At 37.1% G+C, this 16,955-nt stretch overlaps 1 protein-coding gene across 2 annotated transcripts in view; it reads right to left on the minus strand.

Moving 5' to 3' along the window:
- The window catches only part of MTFR1 (mitochondrial fission regulator 1), a 50,455-nt gene that overhangs the window by 19,781 nt on the left and 13,719 nt on the right, over positions 1–16,955 (minus strand). For both annotated transcript variants that reach the window (XM_045560586.1, XM_045560587.1), the window contains exons 2-3: positions 15,921–16,061; positions 6,803–6,901 (exon numbers count right to left, since the gene is read on the minus strand). In XM_045560586.1, coding sequence (XP_045416542.1) covers positions 6,803–6,901; positions 15,921–15,986 — 165 coding nt within the window. In that variant the 5' untranslated portion in view covers positions 15,987–16,061. The remainder of the gene's footprint in view (positions 1–6,802; positions 6,902–15,920; positions 16,062–16,955) is intronic.

The raw sequence follows: 16,955 nt of genomic DNA on the forward strand, positions 1-16,955 counted from the left end.
TGGGGGAGGGTAGAACACTACTAGTCTGAAAGACGTGGAATACCGAAACAAATAAATATCCTAGGCCAGACTCAGCCACTGATATTTCTGAATGATATGGTCATTTTTAAAACAAAATTTTTTTAATTGACAAGTAAAAGTTGTGCATATTTATCATGTACAACATGTTGTTTTCAAATATGTATACATTGTGGAATGGCTCAATTGAGTTAACATATGCATCACTTCACATACTTTTTTTTTTGGTGAGAACACTTAAAATCCACTCTCTTAGTGATTTTCAAAATACATTATTAACTACAGGCACCATGTTGTACAATAGATCTCATGTGCTCATTTTTTACAACTGAACATTATTAAAAGTTTCTACTTGGCCGGGTGCGGTGGCTCATGCCTGTAATCCTAGCACTCTGGGAGGTTGAGGCGGGAGGATTGCTCGAGGTCAAGAGTTCGAGACCAGCCTGAGCAAGAGCGAGATCCCGTCTCTACTAAAAAAACAATAGAAAGAAATTATATGGACAGCTAAAAATATATATATAGAAAAATTAGCCAGGCATGGTGGCGCATGTCTGTAGTCCCAGCTACTCGGGAGGCTGAGGCAGGAGGATTGCTTAAGCCCAGGAGTTTGAGGTTGCTGTGAGCTAGGCTGACGCCACAGCACTCTAGCCCGGGCAACAGAGTGAGACTCTGTCTCAAAAAAAAAAAAAAAAAAAAGTTTCTACTCATAATACCCAAGAATGGTGGAAAGAGAAGAAAAAGGGGAAGGCAACAGACCAGAGAAAGGAAAATGTGTGTATGTCCCTGAAAATAACCTTGGAGAGTAAGTAACAGTATCCCCGAATGGCCACAAACACTTGTTACCAAGTTAGTCTTGAAACTACTATTCCACACTGCCAAATTTATAAAACACAATACTTGTAGCTGGATTCAGCAAACATTAAGGGCCATTTTATAGCTAAAAATACCAAGAAAAGGACATCACATACAGTATGACATCATATGTTAGCATATTCCAGATTACCAATAGTAACGGAAAAAACAGGGTTAAGTTTAAGTTGTATTTTAAATTATTAATCTAGGTATAGAGTTTCAGATGGCTCAGACATCAAAGATCACTATCCCACATTATTAAGTCTCCCACTTCACTAGTTCCTGACAGCCTGGCCTTCTCTTAGTTCCTCAAACACTAACTCCTATCTGCCTTAGGACCTCTGTCCGTGCTATTCTTATTCTCTCTGCACACAATACTCCCCCAGCCTCTACCACTGTCCTCAACCCTGCAGAGCTGGCTCTTTCTAATCCCTGTCATTCCTTTACAGAGGCCTTCCCTGACCACCGCTGTTATTCTCCCCAGTGCTATATTACCCTTTTTCTATACCGCATTTATTAGAATACAAATTATACATTTATTAGCATATTTACTTGTTTAATATCTCTCCCACTAAATCATATAAACAATAAGGGCAGACCTATAACTCTATTTTGTTCATCCCTGAAAAGCAGCATCTAGCATAAAGTATAGATTTCAAGTTTATTTGCTAAATAAAGAAAAATGGGCCCTAACAAGTGGTCATTTCACTTCCAGATTTAATTATGGTGTCTGAAGTTAAGTGAGACTCTTATTCTTTACCTGTCTGGTAACAGAACATGCCTTCAACCACCAACTCCAACAACCACTTTATCACAATAAGCTACGCTTATATTCTAAAAATTCACCCCAGAAGTGCTTTAGAGATTACTTTCACAATTGCCAATAGATAATATGTTACTGCTTTAAAGAAAACCTTCTTTAGCAAAATACTAGAACACAACTCTGTCTGAGGTCCTCAACCTTAGCTGCATAAAATGATCCTTAAGAGGTTTTAAAAAAAACAAGCACGTGAAATTCAGCATTAGTAAGCCTTATAGACGACCTGTATGTGGTTTTTCCAAGGAAGTGGGGAGGGCATATAGAATCACACTGGAAGACGAGATGTGAGCATGAGTATTTTTTTAAAATTCCTAATGATTTGAGAATGCATCCAGTGTTCAGAACCACTGCAAATCAAAACCTCTCACCCCATTACTCCCAATCCCTCAGAATTTATTGCTTTTGCAAGTCCCTCCATAATCTGTATTTTCTTTTGGTGTCATGAATCTAGAATAAGAACTAGGAGACAAAAGAAGGGCCTGTTCCCCCAGTTTGTGTTACTCTGGGTTCCTACCTCCAAGAGGGAAGGGCCACAATACTCAAACACACAAAATGCTCATGGCCGCACGTGTAGTAGTGACCCAAGGCTGAAACGCACATAAGTCAAAGGTGGAAAAGGGCCAGGGGAAGTTATTTTTCTTCAATTAAAGTAAATGTGAGGAGTCTAAAGATCCTGTTTTGAGTGTAAAATAGCCAACTCATTCCCAGTGCTAACGAAGTACAGGGGAAACCAATAAAACCTATGAGATTATAGACAGGTCTTCAAAAAACATAGCAAAGAAACATTTATTGGTTGTCTTTAATATGCTTTTTACATTTTTTACCTCATTTTATTCCTAGTACAATAGTCATTGTGCCCATTAACTAGATGAAGGTGCAACTAAATGTGTTGGTTTGTGTTCTGATTTGTGACCCTGTAAATATATAGAAATCCAATTGGCAAAAAGAGGGAGTTAAATTAGAGAATTGAATAAGATAATTTGCTCTGCAACTGTAAAATGGCCATAACAATAATAAGAACAAAATCATCACCACCAGGAGCACTTCTATTGTGCACTCCCTGTGGATCAGTTGTTATACTCAGGACGTCACATGAATAATATTGACTAATGCTCACAACACCAAGCAATGTGCCTGTCTCCTATCATTTATATAGGAGTCTTCCTACAGGTACAGTGAAAAGATGTTGTGATCTAGAACAGTGGTCTCCAACCTTTTTGGCATCAGGGACCAGTTTCATGGAAGATAATTTTTCCACGGACCAGGCAGGTAGGGTAGGGGTGGGGATATGGTTTCAAGATGATTCAAGCACATTACATTTATTGCGCAGTCAAACGTCTCTCCTAATGATAATCTGTACTTGCAGCTGCTCCCCAGCACTAGTATCACCACCTCAGCTCCACCTCAGATCACCAGGCATTAGATTCTCATGAGGAGCACACAACCTAGATCCCTCACATGTGCAGTTTACAATAGGGTTCATACTCCTATGAGAATCTAACGCTGCTGATCTGACAGGAGGCGGAGCTCAGGCTGTGGTGCGAGCCACGAGAAGCAGCTGTAAATACAGATGAAGCTTTCCTCGCTTGCCCACTGTTTTGCCTCCTGCTGTGTGGTCTGGTTCCTAACAGGCCACAGACTGGCCCCAGGGTTAGGGACTGCAGATTTAGAAGGAAAATATATATATACATTTTACATCTATATGTATATATAAATATGTATTTATATATACATATACAAATATAAAAGTATTTTTTATATATATGTATATATGTTATTATTTTTTAGAGACAGGGTCTCACTCTGTCACCCAGGCTGGAGTGCAGTGGTGTGATACTGTGCCCTCAAACTCCTGGGCTCAAGGGAGCCTCCCACCTAAGCCTCCCCAAATAGCTAGGACTATAGGAGCATGCCACCACACCTGGCTAATTTTTTTTTTTTTTAAGAGATAGGGTCTTGCTATGTCACCCAGGCTGGTCTTGAACTCCTGGGCTCAAGTGGTCCTCCCACCATGGCCTCCCAAAATGCTGGGATTACAGGCATGAGCCACCATACCTGGCATAGAAGGAATATTCCAAGGTTTAAGATTTCAGAGGTGAAACTATTTTGAGGGTGACAGAATTGGGCTGTTGCCAATGATGTGGGTACTAGGAAAGGAAGCGAAAGTCAACAGGAGGAGAGAAAGTAACAAAAAAATGAAGCTATATTTCAGATGCGTCTCCAAAAGACACTGAAATCACAGGGGGCAATAGGAGACTGCTTTTGAGTACCTAACTCCTGTTTGTAAATTGACCTCTTGCACGTCCTATTCTCAGTTTAATCTATTTCAACTTCTGTCTCCTTAATATGGCCTTAGTACGATGATGTCCACTGGCCCTGGGCCCCATAGTGGTTACCCAGTGTCAGACTGTCTATATTATTTACCCATGTCAGAGTCCTAGACAGCTCAGATACATCCCAAATCAATTAGCTTCCAAAATAGCCATAAAAATACCAAAAAGACATTTTCAATTATATTACTCTAAACTACATCCTCTATATTTTTGGAAGATGCTATATTTTTTATATTTCTGATAGACAAAGAAAAAATAGAGATATACAGGAATAATAGCAGATTTAAACATCTAAGTAGTAAACAAAATACTCACTTTAACACTGAATTTTTAAAGACTCACTATGCCTGGAAATAAAAATCTCACTATAAATAAATGGCTTCCATCTTCGACTACATTCTCAAGTAGGTCATCAATGTTTCCCTTAACTTACTCTTCTCCTTATGTTAATTCATTTCTTTTCAAAGACAGTTTCTGTACTTAATCTAATACTCTTTTTCTGCTCATACCCTCTTTAAGTGGCCAGTAATAACACTGAGAATGAGAACTCTCCCAAGTAAATGTATTTGGCTCTGGCACATTAGCCCAGTGACTGCCAAGGTAGATCTGGGCTGCAATCAGAACTCATTAGATATCTCCATGCTCTTTCACATATCTCTAGCTACATGCACACAAATGCCCAAGCAAGTTCTCCTGCAACTAGTACGTTAAATATAAAGAAAATTTTAGTGGCAATGAGCAATCAGAAAAAAGTTAATAAGCCTTAGTTAACACAGTAAGTTATTTGAAGGAAGTTGGCAAATAAAGCAAATAGTAATTCATGTCTAAATGAACTGAATTCTTGGAAATTGTATTGGAGAGACTTACTACCACAGATTTCTTCATTTTGATTATATTTTTTAAAAGTCTAGGATTTGATAAAAATTTAATTCTTGGAAAGTTCCAATCTTTCAGTTTCTAGATTGATGCACAAAACAGTCAATCTGCAAGCAGGAATACGAACACAGCAATGAACAACCTGTTAGTCAAACTGAATAAATGCTATTTCTACCACTTATTTAGAAAGAGATTTTTTTTTTTTTTTTTTTTTTTTTTGAGACAGAGTCTCACTCTTTGCCTTGAGTAGAGTACCATACTATCAGCTTAGCTCACAGCAACCTCAAACTCCTGGGCTCAAGCGATCCTCCTGCCTCAGCTTCCCAAGTAGCTGGGATTACAGGCACACACCACCACGCCTGGCTAATTTTTCTATTTTTTTGTAGTGATGGGGTCTCGCTCTTGCTCAAGCTGGTCTTTTTTTTTTTTTTCTCTGAGACAGAGTCTCACTTTGTTGCCCGAGCTAGAGTGCCATACTATCAGCTTAGCTCACAGCAACCTCAAACTCCTGGGCTCAAGCGATCCTCCTGCCTCAGCCTCCCAAGTAGCTGGGATTACAGGCACACACCACCATGCCTGGCTAATTTTTCTATTTTTTTTGTAGTGATGGGGTCTCGCTCTTGCTCAAGCTGGTCTTTTTTTTTTTTTTTTTTTTCTCTGAGACAGAGTCTCACTTTGTTGCCCGAGCTAGAGTGCCATGGCGTCAGCCTAGCTCACAGCAACTTCAAACTCCTAGGCTCAAGCAATCCTCCTGCCTCAGCCTCCTGAATAGCTGGGACTACAGGCATGCGCCACCATGCCCAGCTAATTTTTTCTATATATATCTTTAGATGCCCATATCATTTCTTTGTATTTTTAGTAGAGATGGGGTCTTGCTCTTGCTCAGGCTGGTCTCGAACTGCTGAGCTCAAACGATCCACCCATCTCAGCCTCCCAGAGTGCTAGGATTACAGGCGTGAGTCACCACGCCTGGCCTAGAAATAGATTTTTACTTCAATTTACCAGGAGAGGTGATTTATGAGTACAACATGAAATCAAATAGTGTGCGTGGGCACTTCTGAACTTCTGAATGATGAGTTAAATACCTGTTCCACATCTCTACATGCTAATCTATTATTTAAAATTGGTATAGATATCTGTTGAGTTTTATATTATTTAACGCTGAACTGAAATGTTTTGTCGTATTACTGTTGTAGGAAATTATAAAAAATAAGAACAAAGGTATGTGATATATGTCTAACATTACAATAACAGTAAAAAACAAAAGCCAAAATCGAAGAAAATAGTAATATCTCCAAGCAAAGAGCAGAGCTGCTCCTGATTTGGCACTAGAAGAGAATACTGTACTAAGGCGTAAGCATTCAAAAGCTCTCCTAATTCAGGGTTTGACTATCACCTCATTGAGAGAACTAGAGTTACCTCATTGTCTTGCTACTGCCATTGCCAAGGCAGTGGATCCTACAATTAATGCTGAGCTTGAAACCAATGATCGAGAAAACAACCTGTATTCAGAGACATATAAAAACAAACTCAGGGGACAGAGTGGCAGTCCAAAGAGGAAGATGTAATGACAAAAAGAAAAATAAAGCGCTTGAAACTAATATAAGGCCTATGTTTAAGGTCACCTGGGAATTAACAACTGCTTAGCTTAATATGTGGTTCTAAATCCTCATATATGCATTCTTAAGAAGGATAAATGTCTTAAAGATCTTGAATAATCACTTCACAGAGGAACTAAAATTAGAAAGATTTTACTGTGGTTTTTAAGCCTTTTTTATTTTGATAGTGGCATCAATGGAAGAAAAGGCTCAAAAACAAAGAAAGTACTTTTACAGTCATCTTGCTTATTTATATTTCTAATGTACATATTAATATAAAAATTTGAAATATATAAACACAGTACCTGAAACTGAACTCTTGGACACTGAATAAGAGATAAATTAGTTCCAATTTTCCTTACGATACTTCGAGATGAACCATATGGCTTCCCAGACCAAAGTACCTGAGGAAGTAGGAAAAACCAAAAGCTTAATTTTAAGACTTACAGAACTGTTAACACAAAGCATTAGACAATTATTTGCATGACAGGCTAACACATTAATTACAGGATTGGAATCCTCTAAATGTTATGGGAAATAAGCTAATATTTCTCAATTGAAAATTAAAAAATATATATCTCCAGTTGTTATTGCAATAAAGTTTAATGTAAAGTATTATATAATATTAAAATGAAGAGTAACTAGTAATTTTTAAATAATACTATATTTGGAGTAAAAACTTTATTTTCATCAGGTTTTCATGCTATTCTGCAAAAGAAACACTATTTTGCCTCTCCTGGTATATTTTTAGTTTTAGAATTTAAATATATATATATATTTTTTAAAAATAGGCTGCTTTTGCTGTAGTGGGCTTTTCAAAACAATTCCAAATTAGTACAAAGTTTAGAATTTGAACGTGTACCATGTAGGGTGCTGCATGTCGTTTGCTGCACTGCAGTGCCTGGCTAAAGGTGAATGGGGGCTGAAATCCAGGTGCACTGCTCAATGAGTACTGCATTTTCTCTGGAGGCCTTGTCCTAGAGGAAAGGTGCTAAATGGGCTAGTGGTGGCCCTAATGAGAATTTCTCAGATGAAATCCTAATATACACAGGACTTTATGCTATGCTTAAGGCAAAATAAAAACAAACTCTCAAAGCAGAAAGCAAACAAAAAACACATATGTAGAATGTTAAATCATTACAAACTGTACCTTGAAACTTCTCCTCAAGTATATGATCTTTCCTTAAAGAGAAAAACTATCCTCCTGTTTTGAGTGCTACACCTGAAAGCCTAGATGGAAGAGGTAAAAGAAACGTAGCATGCTATTAAAAGCACTTTTAAAAGAAAAGAATAAGAATGAGATGACCATTATCCTTAACTCACCAAGCTTTAACATTCAATTAGATCCTAAAGACTAAATAAATAGTATCACATCAGCCAGGTATGGATTCTGAAGCAATGGACATCATCCCCTTTTTAAGGTCAATCAATGACCATTCTAACTTAAAGAACAGAATTACCCAAATACAAACCGTATGATCAAGCAATTGGTCATTGTAAACAATGATGGCTCAAAAAGCTAACTCAAACTAGACCTTTGGACCTTCTAGAAGCATGCACAACTTATAAAATGAGCATGGAAGCAATCTCATTTCTTAGATTTTAGCAACCAAATCTAATTTAAGGATTACAATATAAGTCAAAGTGGGGTTTACAGAGGTATATATAATACCCCTGGCATCTGGCACAGCTTTTATATAAATTTTATCATATAACCCTGTTTCAAGGTTTTGCTGACTCTTACCTAGGATAGTTCCAGAAAGTACTATAATAAACTGGGTATAATAACCAACAAAAACTATAACTCTTGCTTTGGAACTGTAAATTAAAAGGATAGTATAGATTGGAAAATGGGTCAGTAGAAAGATAGGAAGCTATCAATATTAAAATATGAATAGTATACAAACAATAAGAGGCAAAGTTACTCTGAAGCTTAGAATAAAACATCATTCACACCAATGATCATACAGAGGATTATCATACAAACAGCCTTAATACATGTGAGGGCTAAGAGAAAAAAAAACATCTGACTAGAGGAAAAAGGGAAGTCTCACAGTTCCACAAAGTCAACATAAGAGCTCCCACTGCTCCCAAAAAAGAATGTGAGCAAATTCTAAAGCAGATAATATTTAAGCAAAGTTTTTACCTTATACATTTTAATAGATCTTGATCTTTTAAAAACAAACCCATAGGGCAAAAGTAACTATACCATTCAGTCATTTCTCTTCTTGAGTATTCTATTTCGTCATAAGTCAACATTCTCCTATGATGTAGCACAAATAGAATGCTATTTATTCATCATAATGTGACAATTACATAGTCTAAAGTGAATCTATCTCTCCTCCAGTAAGCAAAGATCTTGCCTGAAGATGAAGAGGACAAAAAACTCACAAAGAAAAATTTAGAAAAGATTTTCCAAGGTCAGGAACTAATGTTTCTGTGCCAGCTTTTAGCATTCCTTACTAGGCATGCTGCAGGGCTAAGTTTCAACTATTATCTTTCCATCTGTTTCATATCAGAAGGAAAGAATACCAGGTGCCTTCTATAAGAGAAGTGGCCAAGGATACAGCTTTTAATTATAAGGAATAAGCAGACTATTTAGGTTTCTTCTACATAGTTTTAAAGGAAGGAAAAGAACAGATTGCTTTATGCGATTATTTTTTTTCAAGCATACACAACAGACTAACATAATGTGTTCTTCTGTTATTTGTGCATTGCGTAGTACTTAGCACAAAGAAATATGAAGCAAAGGTCTGTGTAAACTAATGACTGGAATATTTAGAAATAAGAGCCAGAACCTTTATTGGAATAGTAGGAAAAAGTGAGAGGAAAGAATAGCTAACTTCCAGGAACTCTAAAACTAGGTCTGACTACTTTTTTCTAGTTTTTCTATTCAGCCCTCACGGAGGGGAAGAAATTATAAATGGCTGTGAAGAAACAGTAAACAGATGGTACTGCAAAGTCACCATCTGTGCACTGGGAGGCTATGTGACCCAAGTGCATCTCCTGCCCTAACTTGTGGCTGAACTGTGTCTTGTCAGTATATTGGTTTAGAGAAGGGAAGACTTCCTCTAAAGATAAACTGTCATTAATATTTCTTGAGATGTAAAAGAGAAGGCAGGGAGAAAATTGTCATTACTAGATAATTCTATTTTATTAAGAAATAAGACAATTCAACACCATTAAGAAATAACTAAACAGAAAAACTGTCCTTTGCTTTATCTATAAAAACTGCTTTTAAATAATCTAATAGTGAATCTGGTGTGTGTGTGTGTATGCACATGCATGTGTCTAATAATGACAGTCCATAACATTTAGCAACAGTGTTTTTGGAAGTGATGACAGCAAGGAGGATGACAACAGAAAAGCAATTTGTTCTTTTTTAACACTGTAAAATGCTATTGAAGAAGTGTTGATGTGTACAGCTAAAATCTGAAGCTGTCATCTGTCTCATCCATGGTGACTGTACTCAAGCTTTATGTGGTAATTCATTTGTTATACATTAGTTTAATCTATATTATTATTTGAGGAGCTATTTAGCAGGAAAAACTATAAATTTAATTCTAAGTAAACACGTTTTTTGGCTGGGCATGGTGGTTCAGGCCTGTAATCTTAGCATTCTGGGAGGCTGAGGCAGGAGAATCACTTGAGGCCAGGAGTTCAAGACCAGCTTGAGCAAGGGCAACACCCCATCTCCACAAAAAATAGAAAAAAAATTAGACGGCCACGGTGGCCCTCACCTGTAGTCCCAGCTACTTGGGAGGCTGAGGCAAGAGGATCACTTGAGCCCAGGAGTTTGAGGTTACAGTGAGCTGTGATGACTCCACTGCACTCTAGGCTCAGAGACAGAACAAGACCCTGTATCCATAATACATGTGTGCGCACACATGTTATGTTTTTCAAGACAAACTATGTGATATTGATGCAGAGGTTCATGTATCCCTGAAATTACACACAAAATTGTGTATGTAGAAGAAAGGAGTGGATAAGAAGATCAAACTCTGTAACATTTCAAAATCCCTTAACTGAAGATTAACACTTCCCACAGTTCTCTTCTTCCTTCCTCTAGATTCCTAGCCACAGTCACATTCCTCCTGCAAAGTACAAAAGGAAAACCAGGGTACAATTTTTATGTACTACTATATTGCTATTATAAATTAGATATTTGATGTTACTTTTTTTCCAATATAAAATACAGAGATTAATCAGAATCACATTAGCTTCTCACTAGTCTTACTTTCTCTAGTTTAAAATCATTTTTGCTTAGGGACATAAATATAATAATAGATTGAGAAGAAAGTCTGGACATATGTGAATACATGATTTTTAATTCAAGCCAATGGTGAGGCAAAATGGAAGGCAGTGAAGCAAAAACACAGGCCATGGTAGCGATAGGCCTGGCTTCAAATGTAGCCTCTACCAATCAACTGCCTGTATAAAGCTGGTCAAGTTACTGACCCCTCTCTGTGCCTGTTTTCTCATCTATAAAATGGGAAAATATCTACTCTGTGAGCCTATGAGCACTAAATGAGTTAAAGTATTTATAATATGTCTTTAATAAACATTAACAGTCTTCTTCTAGAAGAGGTAGCAAAGTACACTAAAAAGAGGAAAGATTTTGCTATCAGAACTGGGTTCATATTACAGCTCTACCACTTATTAGTCAGGTAACTTTGATCAAGGCTAACCAAACACGCTGAACCTCAGGTTTCTCATCTGTGAAGAGTGTTGTTCTATTGAACATAGACAAAAAGTTTGCATCATTTTTTTTAACAGCAGATAAAACATTAAAAAAATGAAGGCAGTTTCTGCCCTTGGAATGGTTTCACACACAGTATCAAATTCAATTACAGGCATACCTTGTTTTATTTCATTTTAATGCCATTTGCAGATAGCACACTTTTAACAAAGTGAACGTCTGTGGCAACCCTACGTTAAGCAAGTCTATCAGTGCCATTTTTCCAACAGCATGTGCCCATTTTGTGTCTGTGTGTGATATTTTGGTAATGCTTAAAGTATTTCAAACTTTTTCATTATTATTCTGTCTGTTATAATGATCTCTGATCAGTGATCTTTGACAGTAACCATTATAACTGTTTTGGGGTGCCACAAACCATGCCCACGTAAGACGCTGAATTTGATTGATAAATGTTGTGTGTGTTCTGACTGCTTCACTGACCAGCTATTCCCCTGTCTCTCATCCTTCTCTTTGGTCCTCTCTATCCTCTAAGACACAATATTGAAATTAGGCCAGTTAATAACCCTGCAATGGTCTCTAATTATTCAAGTGAAAGGAAGAGTTGCACATCTCTCACTTTAAATCAAAAGCTAGACATGATTAAGCTTAGGGAGGAAGGCTCATCAAAAGCTGAGACAAGCCAAACTTTAGGCTTTTTGTACCAGTCAGCCAAGTTGTGAATGCAAAGGAAAAGTTCTTGAAGGAAATTACAAGTGCTACTCCAATAATCACATGAATGATAAGAAAGTGAAACAGCCTTATTGCTGATATAGAGAACGTTCTAGTGGTCTGGATAGAGTATCAAACCAGTCACATATACAGGACACCTTGTGACAACCAAAAAAAAAAGAAAGAAAAAACAAAAAAGCAGTAGCCACAACATTCCCTTAAGCTGAAGCCTAATCCAGAGCGAGGCCCTAACTCTCTTCAATTCCATGATGGCTGAGAGGGGTGAGGAAGCTGCAAAAAATAAAAGTCTGAAGCTAGCAGAAGTTGGTTCATAAAAGCTGAAGGAAAGAAGCCTTCAAGATGAAGAAGCAAGGGCTGATAGCAAAGCTGTAGCAAGTTAGACAGAAGATCTAGCTAAGATAATTGATGAAAGTGGCTACACTAAATAGATTTTTAATGTACATGAAACACCCTTCTATTGGAAGAAGATGCCATCTAGAACTTTCATAACTAGAGAGAAGTCAAGCCTGGATTCAAACTGTCAAAGGACAGGCTGACTCTCTTGTTAGACTGTTGAAGTTAAAGCCAGTGCTCACTTAACCATTCCAAAAGCCTAGGGCCCTTAAGAATGATGCTTAATCTCCTCTGCCTATGCTCTATCAAGAGATCAACAAAACCTGGATGACAGCATATCTATTTACAGCATAGTTTACTGAATATTTTAAGCCCATTGTTGAGACTTACTGCTCAGAAAAAAGATTCCTTCCAGGCTAGGCACGGTGGCTCATTCCTGTAATCCTAACACTAGTCTAGGAGGCCAAGGTGGGGGGACTGCTTGAGGCCAGGGGTTCGAGACCAGCCTGAGCAAGAGTGAGCCCCCGTCTCTACAAAAAATAGAAAAATTAGCCAGGCATAGTGGCACGTGCCTGTAGTCTCAGCTACTTGGGGCTGAAGCAAGAGAATCGCTTGGGCCGGCAGTTAGAGGCTGCAGCGAGCTATAATAACACCACTGCACTCTGTACTCTAGCGGGGAGACAGAGTGAGACTCTGTCTCAAAAAAAAAAAAAAAAAAATTTCCCAAAAGATCATTGCTCATTGACGATGTACCTGGTTACCCAAGAGCTGTGATGGACATGCAAAGGAGGTTAATGTTAACACAACATCCATTCTGCAGCCCCTGGTTGAAGGAGTAACTTCAACTTTCAAGTCTTCTTATTTAAGAAATTCATTTTTAAAGACTATAGCTGCCTTAGAGAGTGACTCCTCTGATGGATCTGGGCAATGCAGAATGAGAAACTTCTGGAAGGAATTTGCCATTCTAGATGCCATGAAGAACATTCGTGATTCATAGGAGGAGGATAAAATATCCACATTAACAGAAATTTGGAAGAAGTTGGTTCCAACCCTCTTAGATCTGAAGTCACTTTAGGTGTGATGGAAATAGCAAGAGAACTAGAATTAGAAGTGGAGCCTGAAGATATGACTGAATTGCTGTAATCTTATGATCAAACTTAAATGCATGAAAAGTTGCTTCTTATGCATGAGCAAAGAAAAGAGGTTTCTTGAGATGTAAACTACTCCTGGTAAACATGCTATGAAAACTGTTGAAATGACAACAAAGGATTTAGAATATGCCATAAACTTAGCTGATAAGGCAACCATCAGGGTTTGAGAGGATTAACTCCAATTTTGAAAGAAGTTATACTGTAGATAAGATCACACGTCACATGCTACACAGAAATCTCTTGTGAAATAAGAGTCAATCGATGCAGCAAACTTCATTATTGTCTTATTTTAAGGAATTGCCACAGCCACCCTAACCTTCAGCAATCACCACCGTGATCAGTCAGCAGCCATCAACATCGAGGCAAGACCTTCCAGCAGTAAAGATTAGGACTTGCTGAAAGCTCAGATGATCATCAGCATTTTTTTTAGCAATAAAGTACTTTTTAATTAAGGCATGTATATTGTTTTGTTAGAGATAATACTATTGCACACTTCACAGACTGTAGTACAGTATAAAGATAACTTTATATGCACTGGAAAATCAAAAAATTCATTGCAATATTTGCTTTATGGCAGTGGTCTAAAACTAAACCCAAAATCTCTCCAAGGTATGCCTGTATATGTCAAATCATCGGGAATATATATAAATATATACCTTTTTTAGAGTTAACATTCTTCTTAGGGAAAATATATGTTAATCACTGAAAGGTAGAGCTAAGAATGTTTCTTTTATTTCAGGTGCCCAAAGGTAAAATCTTGGTAGACTACACCTCTATTTTTACTCTTAAGCAGTGAGCTAAACAATTTTGGAAATTAAAATAGAAAATAACCCCAAAAGATCAAATTTTTTTATGTTAGAAGAAAACTTGTTTTTATATAGATTTTCAGCTAACTGATTAAAGTTGATGATTATATATTAGCCTCAATACATTAAAAAGAAAAGATCCTACTCATCCACTAGTAGTAGGAAAGGCCCTCAGCTGTGATTACAATATTTTGAGCAAGTTAATCCTCTCTTAGCTGGTCCATTCCCTGATGAAAGGTACCCATTTTACAGCTTAAAATGAATAAAATTAAATAAATGAACAAGCTAAATGAAGTGTTATCTGTACCTGAAACTGAATTCTGTACTTTGGCCTCAATGAGCAGCACCTTCATTAACCTGACTAGGGGTAGGGTGCTGGTGGAACAGCAAAAACAAAGGAAACTATCCATTAAAGTAAACCTTATCGAATGTACCTACATCACACAAGCCACTGTGCTAGGTGCTTTAATACACTGTCATCTAACCCATAGGCTAACTGTGCAGCAGCAGTTCTTATCCCTATTTTGTAGATGAAGAGAATAACTGGCAGAGACAAATTTCAGATCCAGGGTTGTTTAAATTCAGGACCCACAAACTTTCAACTAAACTGTACTTCTTAATAAAGTTACAATCAATAGAAATCATAAAGCTTCACTTTTTGGGAATCATAAATAACAAAAGCTTCCCTTCTTTCTGAAAGCAAGAGAAAAAGAAATTCTTTTGCTATCAGTATTAAAATGTTAATTCACCCTGTGTAGTCAAATGGTGGTAAATAACAAATGAGAAAGGTAGTACAATTGCACTAAGTTCAAAACATAAGAACATGTATCTGAAAGAGATGAAAACACCAACAACTTTACAAGTCATTTTCTTATTGCTTATCATCAAGCTAATACTCTCAAAATTATGCAGGTGTAAAGAAAGATAATTTTATTTGGCTCTCTGCTTTTATCACCAAAGAAAATATATGACTTTGGGGACTGGGAAGATTCAAAGTTTAGACACACACAAAAAGTGAAAGTAGTGCATTAAAAAGTATACCTATATTCAAATTACATAACCTGTGTATACCTTTAATAAAACTTAATTCCATGTCATAGCCAGCAAAACACTGAATTTGAAAATGAAAAACAAATATTCTACAAAACGTGTTTGATACAATTGCTCTAATAATTTACAGTAGAGCTGAACAAACTATATATCAACAGAAAATGCTTATAAAAATGTCAACATCAAATTTAACATCTCTGGCACAGAACAATCATATACTTAATTTTTTTCTTATCTATAGTGCTATATTTTAGGAGACATGACTTGCTTTTTACTTTAAATAATTGTGTGATAATCTGCATTATAACAGCAGAATTATAATAATTCTACAACATTCAGAGTTGTCAACTGTTAGTCTGGCATATTTTATTAAATGATTTCTCTATATAGTTAAGCTTTTTCCTCACTAATAATGAATACATTGGCTTTAATGGTCACACAGATATTGGTAAGTTTAGAATGTAATCCAGAAAGTTACTCCTTTACTTAGGATGCTGGGAAAAAAGATTCACTTCTGTGATTTAAATAGTAAGCAAATTAAACTGTACATAAACATATTGAATTCAAGATGGTCATATATAGATTTCATTTTCTCAGAAAAAATTCTTAAAATATCTAAATGTCTGGATTTTGAAAATGAATTTTGAGCACTTACCGATTGCATGCTTACTCCAACTTGTTGAAAAACCATCCTAATTAGGCGCTTAATCCAGCCAAGCATTTAGATGGCAGTCTCCCCAAATTTGCATTTCAAGTACTTCAGGCATACATAGCAGCACATGGTCCATAAAGCACACTGAAAATTTTAAATGCAAATACTAAATTGAAATAATTATTATTTAGAATCTGTACTGTCTGCATGCCTCACAAAGTAAGCCTAAAACATTTTAAAACTTCATGTGTAAATTAAGAGAAAACAAGATTCGCTTGTGATCAGTTTGCTTAAAGTAACTATAATTGTACAAGTTTTTTGTAGGTTTTTTCCCTCCCCAGTCAGGGTTCTTAGTTTGAAGCAACAAAAACCTACTTTGGCTAATTTAAGTAAAAAACACATTCATGAAAAGATATTTGGTGGAAAACAATCGTCAGCAAACCCAATTTGTAGGCTACATGGCTAGGAAAGACCTTCAAAACTACAGCAGAATTGGTCCTAGGAAAACACGACTGCAACGGCTATTGCCACCAATGACAGAACAGGGTCTACGAGGTTCTTCCTTTTCTGTGTCAACAGCTCCTGAGTTGCTGACCCTACTGGGGCAATTGCTTGACCAAGTCTAAAACTCATATACAGCAAAAGGGAGGCTGGGCCAGCCATGGTAGTTCATGCCAGTAATCCCAGCACTTTGGAAGGCCCACACAAGAGGATCGCTTGAGGCCAGGAGTTCAAGACCAGTCTGGGTAAACATAGTGAGATCCAGTCTCTACAAAAAAATATATAAAATAAAAAATAATGGTCAGGCGCAGTGGCTCACGCTTGTAATCCTATCACTCTGGGAGGCTGAGGTGGATGGATCACTCGAGGTCAGGAGCTCGAGACCAGCCTGAGCAAGAGCGAGACCCCATCTCTACTAAAAATAGAAAAAAATTATCTGGCCAACTAAAAGTATATATAGAAAAAATTAGCTGGGCATGGTGGCGCATGCCTGTTAGTCCCAGCTACTCGGGAGGCTGAGGCAGTAGGATCGATTAA

The sequence above is a fragment of the Lemur catta genome, chromosome 9 (genome assembly GCF_020740605.2).
Source record: "Lemur catta isolate mLemCat1 chromosome 9, mLemCat1.pri, whole genome shotgun sequence".
In the NCBI taxonomy this organism is placed as follows: Eukaryota; Metazoa; Chordata; class Mammalia; order Primates; family Lemuridae; genus Lemur; species Lemur catta.